The sequence below is a fragment of the Procambarus clarkii genome, chromosome 28, assembly GCF_040958095.1.
Source record: "Procambarus clarkii isolate CNS0578487 chromosome 28, FALCON_Pclarkii_2.0, whole genome shotgun sequence".
Taxonomy (NCBI): domain Eukaryota; kingdom Metazoa; phylum Arthropoda; class Malacostraca; order Decapoda; family Cambaridae; genus Procambarus; species Procambarus clarkii.
The window spans coordinates 6,376,670-6,387,686 of NC_091177.1; the positions used below are offsets into that span (position 1 = coordinate 6,376,670).

At 38.6% G+C, this 11,017-nt stretch overlaps 1 protein-coding gene and 1 long non-coding RNA gene across 3 annotated transcripts; one reads left to right on the plus strand and one right to left on the minus strand.

The window, feature by feature from the left end:
* Positions 1 to 816: 816 nt before the first annotated feature.
* LOC123755050 (uncharacterized) lies at positions 817 to 3,730 on the minus strand. Of its 2 annotated transcripts, none has more exons than XR_006772465.2 (3): positions 3,622 to 3,730; positions 1,760 to 1,909; positions 817 to 1,204 (listed from the first exon to the last, which is right to left on the minus strand). It is a non-coding gene; the product is annotated as an uncharacterized lncRNA (long non-coding RNA). The 2 variants fall into 2 exon arrangements; XR_006772466.2 differs by having other exon boundaries at positions 3,503 to 3,659.
* Positions 3,731 to 4,886: 1,156 nt separating this feature from the next.
* Positions 4,887 to 9,708, plus strand: LOC123755185 (coiled-coil domain-containing protein 191-like). Its single transcript, XM_045737660.2, has 3 exons — positions 4,887 to 5,588; positions 6,446 to 6,600; positions 7,480 to 9,708. The coding sequence occupies exons 1-3, from the start codon at positions 4,887 to 4,889 to the stop codon at positions 7,700 to 7,702; spliced, it is 1,080 nt and encodes a 359-aa protein (XP_045593616.1). The 3' UTR covers positions 7,703 to 9,708.
* Positions 9,709 to 11,017: the final 1,309 nt, after the last annotated feature.

Genomic DNA, 11,017 nt, shown 5'->3' on the forward strand with positions numbered 1-11,017 from the left:
GTTTCTGATTTTTGTTTGTAATAAAATATTAAATATTTAATGTGTTTTAATGAAATCAATAACTCCTTAGATTGAAAAGAAACAAAATTGATGTTTCTGCCTCAATTAGATTCAAGAGTTATCAAATATAATGTATTTTTTTCTGCACTGGTTACCCATGCTGTTATAATGCTGTATGAATATTATGTAATTCCTTCATGTCCTTTACCATTGTATATAATTTTATGAAAATCCAAGATGATTGCGTTGAAAAATGCATTATTATTTTTTTTTTTTTCGAATGACACATGGGCATATTTGTCATTCACAAACGGTTAATGTCTAGTGAGAGGAGAGTTCCGATAAATGGTTAAGATTGTACCCAACAGACAAGAAACATGGCCACAGAAGAAGTATCATGTTGGAGAGATAAGGTTTTTCCAATGTTCAGTCCTAGGCCTCTTGCTATTAGAAATTCATGGGAAGACCTTCCGAAGAAAGTGCATTCTAGTAATCAGTGTTTGAAGACTACACAATAATGAAAAAAGTAAAAACTGAGGGGAACCAAAATCTAGTGGTGAGCAGATAATACCTGGTAAAGAATTCAAATCCAACAAAAATGAAATTAGGAAAGATTGCAGAAGAAATTGCAATCATAATCATCTACGTCATAAATAAAATACAGAAATTTGAGAAAAAGAGGCTTGCAAGTGGCAATAATTCTAGTACTATTACTAGAAGCTCAATAAACAGTATATAGGAAGCTAGTAATTCAATTTATAGTAAAGGTGACCAAATAAATTATAAAAAGTTTTCATTTATGAATCCAATACTCAATTTGTTAGCAGCTAATATTTATTGATAATTATAAGATTACAATTTGAATAACCGTATTTGCAGTCATCACAAAATATTTCAAAAGTTTAATAGCCTTTCCTAATCATTGTTAATTTATTTATATTTTAATTATTTATATTTCAATTATTATTTATTTAAAGGTATAACCAATAAATTTTATCTGAAGAAAATGTTGCTCCTATCCATGGTGCAGTATATACTTTTTTGTCAGCAATTTTAATTTCTATAATAATGAAAGCATGAAGGGAGAGTTAAACTCTAGTAACTTGCGCACGTCGTATCTGTGTGTCTTCTTGAAGCTTCCAACTGTTGATATTGAGGAGATATTTCTCTGAAGATGTCAACCTGCTTCTCTGCTATTGTTGCTCTGAGAAAACAAACATGTAATAGAAAAACACACAAAATATACAGTACATACAAATTAGGAGCTGGTCAAATTTATTACTCCCCTTTGAACTTAAAGGTTTTATTTGAAATATGGAACTAAATATCCTAAAGACAAATCTGTATACTGTACAACTGAAAATCATGATCGCTTTTGTTCATAATATCTATACTGTAATAAAACGTGAATTTACGAAAAATAAAAACTTCCACCGTGCAAAGGTTTCAAAGTGAAAGCTTCATGCTAAGAAGCAATTATGCACTTCACAGGAACTTACTGCACTATTGGAAGTTGTGAAAAAGCTTGAGAAGAAATTAGCCCAAGTTGCATCATGAATAGAAATGAGAATTTTTTTTTTTCTTTTTTTGTGAATTGCTGTCATGTATCAAGGTAGTTACATGTGGGAAGAAGTGTTAACGAGTACATCAATGGTCTGAAATTAGTTAATACTACAATGCAAGTGTTACTTTGTTAACTAAATCATAAATAAGCTATGTAGGCAGATATATAATGATAGACCAATAACACTATACATACCTGTAATCTTTCATAAGATCATAATGTATTTTTTCTATGGTTTCTCCAGCAATTTTGCACGTTTATAGAATTTTTCAGGTAAACCTAGGTCCATTACGCCCTGCAGATTTTTTCTCCCACCTCATGCCATGGCCGACCTCTTAATTGCATCTGAAATGATGAATGTGATTATCACATCGTAAACAGCCAAAGCTAATAACTGCTAAGTACATTAAGATTTGGTTGAAAATGCTTTGCTTAAATCAAATTAAGGTACATTTTTTGTTCAGATAAACACTTATCAGAGACATTCCACTGCAAGCCTTAAAAAAGGTCACTTATACAAAATAATCTACATAAGATACAAGTACCAGTATATTGCTTTTATCATTACAGTACCTCTATTTCCCACTTTAATAGTTGAAAGGGATTATAAAACAAAGTAACTGAACAAAAGGTTATAGACATTAAACAATAACATATTACAAATAATACTTGTCCATCACAATATAATTCATAACAGTACTGTATAACATAGATAAACAAGCAACTATCACAATCCAGCAGTAACCAACCATTTCATAACCCCAAATATTCTGTGATCTTTATGCAATACACACACCTCATGGACACTGATAAAGGGCATCGATAAACATGTTAAAAAAATCATCTAAATCGTAATGTTTTCTACCGTTATGCAAGTATTTACTGTTGACAGTTCCAACTACAAATACTAACAATGCATTATACTTTCAAAGAAATTCAAGAGATGACTAATTTCCACCACTAGATGAATTTTACAATAGGGTTAGATATAGCTTACTTAAATTCTTGTGGACATCAAACATCTTTGGTATATTATTAATATGTAATGCATATACTAATGAAACTCTTAAAGATTAAGAGATGACTACCTGACTTAGAAACAACACTGCAATACCTAATAACCTAGCCTCTATCAACTACAAAAATATTTCAGTTAATATCTCTGGTGGTGTTGCATCTAGACTAGATTCTGGTGTCATTTTATAGAACATCCCTTCATTAAATTCATAAAGATTCCCTAAAGATTAATATTGCATATTTCACTTTGAAAACCAATAACTTTATAACATACAAATACAAATATTTATTCAGGTAAAGTACATACATACAAGGTGAGATACAAAAGTTGATGGGTTTATAGATAGAGCTAGTACATACAATGCCTAAACCACTATTACGCAAAGCGTTTCGGGCAGGAAAAACACTAAGACTAAAACTTAATACTAATTGAGATTAAAGTATAAAAAGGGTTGAGAAAAAATAAGAAAAAGAAAAAATGAAAAATGGGGGTGGGGGGGAACATGGCAGAAAAAAAAGCAAAAATACAATTTGGTCAACAAACAACATAGTTTAAAATCGTAGACAGGAAGTAAGGGGTGCTATGAAAAAGGGAAAAGTACTGCACCTGGTGAAGATGGCATCACCTACGACATACTCAATGCACTGTGTGAAGTGTCTGGGAATCCACTACTCCACCTGTTTAGCAAGTCATTCCTAAGTGTACTGTTGCCCACACAATGGAAACACGCAATAATTGTTCTCATACCGAAGCCCAATGACCCTGCTGGCAATTACAGACCTATCAGTCTCGTGTCATGCACTTGCAAGATGCTTGAAAGAATCATCCTAAACCGACTGTTGCACAAAATAGGCAGGTTAGGGGAAGGGGTCAATGGATTTGTTAAAGGACGGAGCACAGCCAACTGTATAGTTAATTACTTGGCTAATGACACGGCTAGGTACTCAGTATTTGTTGACATCAAAGGAGCCTTCGACAAAGCGCAGGGGATTGCGATTCTGGACGAGCTTGCATGCATGGGTGTCAAGGGGAGACTCACGAAATGGGTTGAAGACTACCTCACAGGGAGGAAAGCCAAGGTCTGCTTCAATGGAGCAGTCTCCAGAACAATGAATATGGAACTCGGAACCCCCTAAGGCGGAGTTTTAAGCCCTACCCTTAAGGCGGAGTTTTAAGCCCATCATAATAATAATAATAATTATAATAATAATAATAATAATAATAATAATAATAATAATAATAATAATAATAATAACAATAATATAACAATAACAATAATAATAATAATAATAATAATAATAATAATAATAATAATAATAATAATAATAATAATAATAATAATAATAATAATAATAATAATAATAATAATAATAATAATAATAATAATAATAATAATAATAATAATAATAATAATAATAATAATAATAATAATAATAATAATAATAATAATAATAATAATAATAATAATAATAATAATAATAATAATAATAATAATAATAATAATAATAATAATAATAATAATAATAATAATAATAATAATAATAATAATAATAATAATAATAATAATAATAATAATAATAATAATAATAATAATAATAATAATAATAATAATAATAATAATAATAATAATAATAATAATACTCGTATTGATACACAAATCCATGGTAATAACTTCCGCTAACATTAAATGAACCAGCTGTGTTTGTCCAGCAGACTAGTTGTCATGGTCACCATAGACGCTCAGGTAGTCTCGGACGCTGGTTGCCATGGTGACCATAGACGCTCAGGTAGCCTCGGACGCTGGTTGCCATGGTGACCATAGACGCTCAGCTAGCCACTGGTAATGGAGTAGTGTAGTTGACCACCAGATTATGTATGTCAACCAGATATCGTAATATTCCTGCTTAAAGTCAACTGTACTTGTAACTCCAAGAGTGTGAAAGACGCTGATTTATACGAGAGCAGGTTACTAGGGATATTACTTTGATCTGACTAGTGATGTTTTGTTGTGAACCCAGATGCGGGCTTGAAGTTTGTGTGAAGAACCAGGAAGCTGTTGCTTCTTCTAGCTTCACTTGGTGGTTTCAGGTAAGAAATATATATATATATATATATATATATATATATATATATATATATATATATATATATATATATATATATATATATATATATATATATAATATATATATATATTATAGGTGTATGAGTGCGTTTATATATTTTTAAAACAAAAGTATGTATATATATACACACACACATTACAAAATGATTTTGATACATTAACAAAGTGGCCTCCTCAGAATGAACCCTTGGGCTCCCCTCACCACCCAGGACCTAACTCTCCAACCATCTCACGTCACCGCCTACCTCTCCAGGGAGCTCCTCAGGAAGGCAGAAGAAACAAAGAAAGCGTCTGAGAGAAAAAGGAAGACGGTACATGTTGTGAAGGAGAGGAACTATGTGACGTATAACTACGTAGTGCCCGAGGCAGCGGAAGATGGCGACGATGACAACACTCTCTCCAGCATCCTGGTGCGAGCAATGCACCGCAAGACAAAGAGGAAGGAGATAGATGAAGCCATGAAAATCAGGCGTCTGGAAGACGCCAAAAGGAAGGTGGATGAGGAAAAGAGGCAATGCGTGGAGGCCAGGAGAAGGCAGAGTGACAGACTGAAGGAGATAAGAGAGACTCACAGGTTGCGGGTCATAAAGGAGGAGCAGTGGAGGGCGAAGGAGGCGAAGCAGGCGAGACTCAACAGATTGGCAGATGTCTTCCGCAAGAATCTGCTCCTTCGTCACTACTTCGGTGGCTTCAAAAAACTTGTAGAGATCAGCAACGATAACCGAGCCAGAGCGAGAAGTCATTACCGGCTCAAGATCATGCAAAAGGCTATGTCGAGGCTCGTAATCCACCGAGATAAAGAACAGCAATGGAGAGAACACCTGGCCACCAGCTTCCACCGTGTATGTGTTCTCCACAAGTTCTTTACCCAGTGGAAAGAGGCAAGTCTATTTATACTCTGTTATCGTTCATGTGTTGTGCAATCTTGTTCTTACTACTATGATTGTAGAGATTCTGGCCGTTGTTTTAATTTATGATTAGACCTCGGATATCAATTCAGGTGTAAAAAAAACTCGTAATAAAGAATGATTCATAGGTAAATATATAATCAAACACACATATCACACGCATGAATGCTTGCATGTAGACAAACACATTTACAAATGCATACACACATGTACATATGTGTACATAAATTATATGTTTTGCGTAATAAGAATATGTTGACACTGTAAGCGACTGTGTGTGCGTGTGTGTGTGTGTGTGTGTGTGTGTGTGTGTGTGTGTGTGTGTGTGTGTGTGTGTGTGTGTGTGTGTGTGTGTGTGTGTGTCTGTGTTTAATATTTGTATCTGCAGAATCGACCGATTAGCTCTTGGACCCCGCCTTTCTAGCCAATTTAATTTCCTCTATTATGTCTACAACATATATTTATCCTACTCACGCACACACACACACACACATCCCCAGGAAGCAGCCCGTAGCAGCCGTCTAACTCCCAGGTACCTATTTACTGTTAGGTGAACAGATGCATTATGGTGAAAGAAACTGGTCATTTATTTCTGCCTCTGCCGGGATTGAACCCGAGCCCCTAGAACTACGACCCCAGAGCGCTGTCCACTTAGCCGCGAGATCCCCCTGTGTGTGTTTGTGTGTGTGTACCTGGGAAGGGGGTAATTGATTGTATGTGTGTGGAAGATTTAATTGACTGTGCGCGTGGGAAAGGGGGTATAATTGAAAGAACATGCTGGCCTTAGCCTTCCCCAGAGCTCTCAGTCTCACCCACCCGCCCTCACACAGCGGACGGCAGCGCGGGCCGAACAAATGGTGAGGGCTGGGGGGCACCACCGTCGGCGTCTTCTGCGCCAGTACCTCTGGCTCTGGCGGTGGGCGGCGCTGGACCAGCTTCTACAGCGGCGAGCCGCTACACAACTGGCAAGGCAGCACTATCACAGGTGAGCCAAGGCTGGGAATAATCTTCAGTTTCTGGGGGCCCAATTCACAGCCAATAAATCGATTGATATGTGATGCTGTTTACCGCACGAGTTTAGCCATGTTTACATCCAACATCCAAGCTCGAGTGAGGCACTTGTTTCCGCCACTTCCTGTCTCGGCGCCTCCCACACACTCTCCTCGAGCTCAGTATCTTTCTTCTATCTGTCTTCATTTGCAACTTCAGCTATGTATTTTTTCCCTTCGGTCTCCTGATCTTGGCCCCCTTATATATATATATATATATATATATATATATATATATATATATATATATATATATATATATATATATATATATATATATATATATATATATATTTATTTATTCATATATTCATATTGTGGCCTAGTGCTTAAGGTGTGTACTTTGGAGCACATAGTGTGCAGGTTCGAATCCATCTCATGGCTCCTACTGATTTTCTCAATAATAATAATAATAATAATAATAATAATAATAATAATAATTCGGAGTCCAATTAATATATTGCAAGAATCGTCATGGGGAACTCTTTGGCACTGTGTCATGTGGCATTCGTTTCATTGATGCCATCCCTGGCTCACCAAACACTATATTAGGTTAGAATACGCGCGGCTTGGTTATGTTAGCCTAATAAATAATACAAATCGAACTGTATACAGACTCACTTAATAGTGATTCTGTACCATCGACCTCTTTGTTTATATAACAGAGATGCTTATAAGGTCAATCTTGATCCTTATAGGAACAGACCCATCAACCCTGAGACCGCCTAATCCACCTTTCTCATTTCCCTCTTCTGTCATGATCACTCCACCACCTGCCTTCAAATGACCCTAACAACACTTACCCCCTGCCTTAGGAAGGTCCTTCGCCGGGGAGTGAGGAGTTGGAGGCAGTACCTGGAGGACCGGCGGGCGAGGAGACAACAGGACCTGGTGGCTTCTCGCCTTAGGTTCCTCGTCAAGAACATCATCCCAGATTTCTCTCCAGCATCCTCTGACGACGACGACGACGGCGGCGGAGGCAGTGCCAGTGAAAGGGACGACAGATGGGAGGATCTGTTGGCAGTGATGACTGTTTGATACATGCCAGGCAACCCATGTTGTCTGTGACAGTCATCACATGTGGTTAGTGTCAGTGTGTAGATGTAGTTAGTGTCATTATATACATGTGGTTAGTGCAAGTAGATATATGCTCCTAGTGCCAGTGGGTTAAGGAGTGCTGTTTCTTAGTGTCCGTTGGTAGATCTAGTTAGTGCCAGTAGATAGCTGTAGTTGGTGCCAGGTGTCTCTTGAATTTACCTAAATTTACCTGTGCGACACTAATACTCTAGTGGCCTCGATGAGGTCAGGAAGCCGGTGACTTGTCAAAGGTCCCGCCATTTTTGGTTCTTGCGGGGGTTGAGGTCTGGCTCTTTGGGCCCGCCTCCCAACTGTCAATCAATCAACCGATTTTATTTTATTTTTCCCTCTTAAAAAAGGGAAGTGTGTGTGTGTGTGTGTGTGTGTGTGTGTGTACTCACCTATTTGTGCTTGCGGGGGTTGAGCTTTGGCTCTTTGGTCCCGCCTCACCCTGTGTGTGTGTGTGTGTGTGTGTGTGTGTGTGTGTGTGTGTGTGTGTGTGTGTGTGTGTATGTGTGTGAGTGTGTGTGTGTGTGTGCGCGCGCGCGTACCACATGGGGTTGTTGTTGTTGTTGTTGTAGATTCAGATAATCAGAACAGAAAGTTCCGAGTAGCACGGGCTAATGTGAGCCCGTAGCTAGACACATGGGGGAAATGAGGGCTATATGAAGAGGTGAAGGGGATTATAGCGAGTGCTGTTTCCACGCCATCCAGCGACCTTGCCTCTGGCCCGGCCTCCTACAGGTGGGTATCTTGCCCCCTCCCTCCCTCCCTCCCTCCCCTTCACACCCTCTCCCTCTCGGCAGTAACGGGACTCCATCGTGTTGGAAGCGCAGTTGAAGGGTGTTGGAGGAGAATTGTTGGAGATGATACGCTATGCTGGAGAAATGACTGGACGAGCACCTGGTCTTCTCCCAGTTATCCTCTCTCCAGCCAGGAGCAGGTGGTGTTGTCATTACCTATTTACCAGGACCTCACGCCATCTCTAGCGGCCTCGACGCTATGTATACCTCCAGCAATACTAACATACCTCCACCACTACTATCATACCTCCAGTACTACTAACATACCTCCAGCTACATTAACATACCTCCAGCACTACTATCATACCTCCAGCTATACTAACATACCTTCAGCATTACTAACATACCTTCAGCAATACTAACATACCTTCAGCATTGCTAACATACGCCTATCACTACTAATATACCTCCAGCAATACTATGTATTCAGCCATCAATATTAGCATGCTTCCAGCAGCATAAAACACTTTTTCTCCTGTTTTCGTTTTGTTAGGTTTAGTTAAGATAGGTTAAATAGGGTTAGGTTGAGTTAGGTTAGATTTGCTTGAAGATTAACGATGACGTAAGAGAGTGTACACTTTTGACAGGTCTTAGACCCTAGTCAATTGACCTTCAGGCACTGTGATCTATCGAGTCTACAACAATCGTTTGGTTTGTATGATTATTAATAATTGTGTAACTAGCTTCAAAAGATTGTCCCTTGCTTAGCTAAACGAACAATAGGGTTCAGTTCCTGAACCGATTATGTGCCTCTGTAACCCTTTCCACCACCGTCCACGGGATGAGTATGGGGTGCATAATAAATAAAGAAATTGAATTTATAAGAGGTTAATGGAACCTCCAGATGCATGTATTGTTTACTGAGGTTCTCTTCTTTATTTCTTCTCCCATATTCATAAACAAATCTTGATAATGTTAACCTAACCTAACATAGAATATAATATTTGTACAGGAACATCTATAGTTTTTTTAGTGAAGGATATGTGTGCGGAAAAAAATACTCAATTTTATTACAGACTACAAAAATCGCTGAGGGTTACTATAGATGCCGATATTTCTTGAAACATGGCACTTGGGCGGACCCCCAACTGGCCTATGAAGCATTCCACCAAATGTGTCATGTATGAAAGCTGGGTGAGGTTAGCAAAAAGCATCTGGCCTCAAACGTCGAACAAACAAACATACATTCTCTTTTATAGATATAAATTTTTATATGTAAATGTATAAGTATTTTACCTTATTATATATCTATGAAAATATGGCACTTCTTTGGAATTTATCCGTTAATGGAATGCAAAATATATTTTTTATTTAACTAATGGTTGAATATTTCTCTCCAGAGGATGCAAGAGGTTACTTGCATGAAACCGTCTGTAAGTAAATATATTCGTAGTAAGTTGTGCTGATCCACTATTTATGTTGGGCGGGAGGGAGGGAGGGAGCTATCAGGGGAAAGCACCAAGCCATTGCGACTATATAGCACTGGGAAGGGATCGGGATAAGGATATGGGATGAGACGAGGGGGGTTGGGATGAATGGTGCCCAACCACTTGGACGGTCGGGGATTGAACGCAGACCTGCAAGAAGCGAGACCGTCGTTCTACCGTCCAGTCTAAGTGGTTGGGCACGTCTGGTAACATCAATAACAGCAGGTAGAGCGTCTGGTAAGATCAATAACAGCAAATGGAGCGTCTGGTAACATCAATAACAGCAGGTAAAACGTCTGGTAAGATCAATAACAGCAGGTGGAAGCTGGAGAGACCTATCATTATTTTTCCAGACCTATACACTAACGAGAATCATGAGTTGCGTTAATATTACAGTTTTTGCCATATGTATATATATATATATATATACGCTCTGCGGGTCTCCCAGATGCCCTGCCAAGGCCGGCGGGGGCACGGAATATGCCATGAGGAAAACAGGTTTCACAAGCGGATAAGTGACAAGCCAGCTACCAAATCAAACGGCTAGACATTCAATAAAGCAGGCAAAACACCCAGCCAACCAAGCAGCCAACCACACAGCCATCCAACCAGTTAACCAGCTAAGCAACCAACTCTCGATCTAACCAACCAACCATCCACCTAGGAGACAGCAACCAACACCCAAATAACCAATCAGCCATACCTCCATCCAACTAAACAGTCAACCAACCATCCACTCAACTAACCAGTCATTCAAGAAGCCGCGGCCAGCTAGTTACACGCCCAGCCAAGCTGCCATCAACCACTTTCACTGGCATCACTGCGCAAGGTTCGCTGGAGTCATGTTTTGCCCACAAAATGGATAGTCTCGACAAGAAAATACGGACATCACCTTACGCAAAATATTTTCACCGGAGCAGCTATAGCTGACCTGAGAGAGGAAGCAAAACAAACTCGTCCGAAACGCTTCATTTATATACAGTGAGAGCCACCAGTCATAACAAACTGTCGCATTTTGACGCATACTATACCTATGGCAAAAAAAT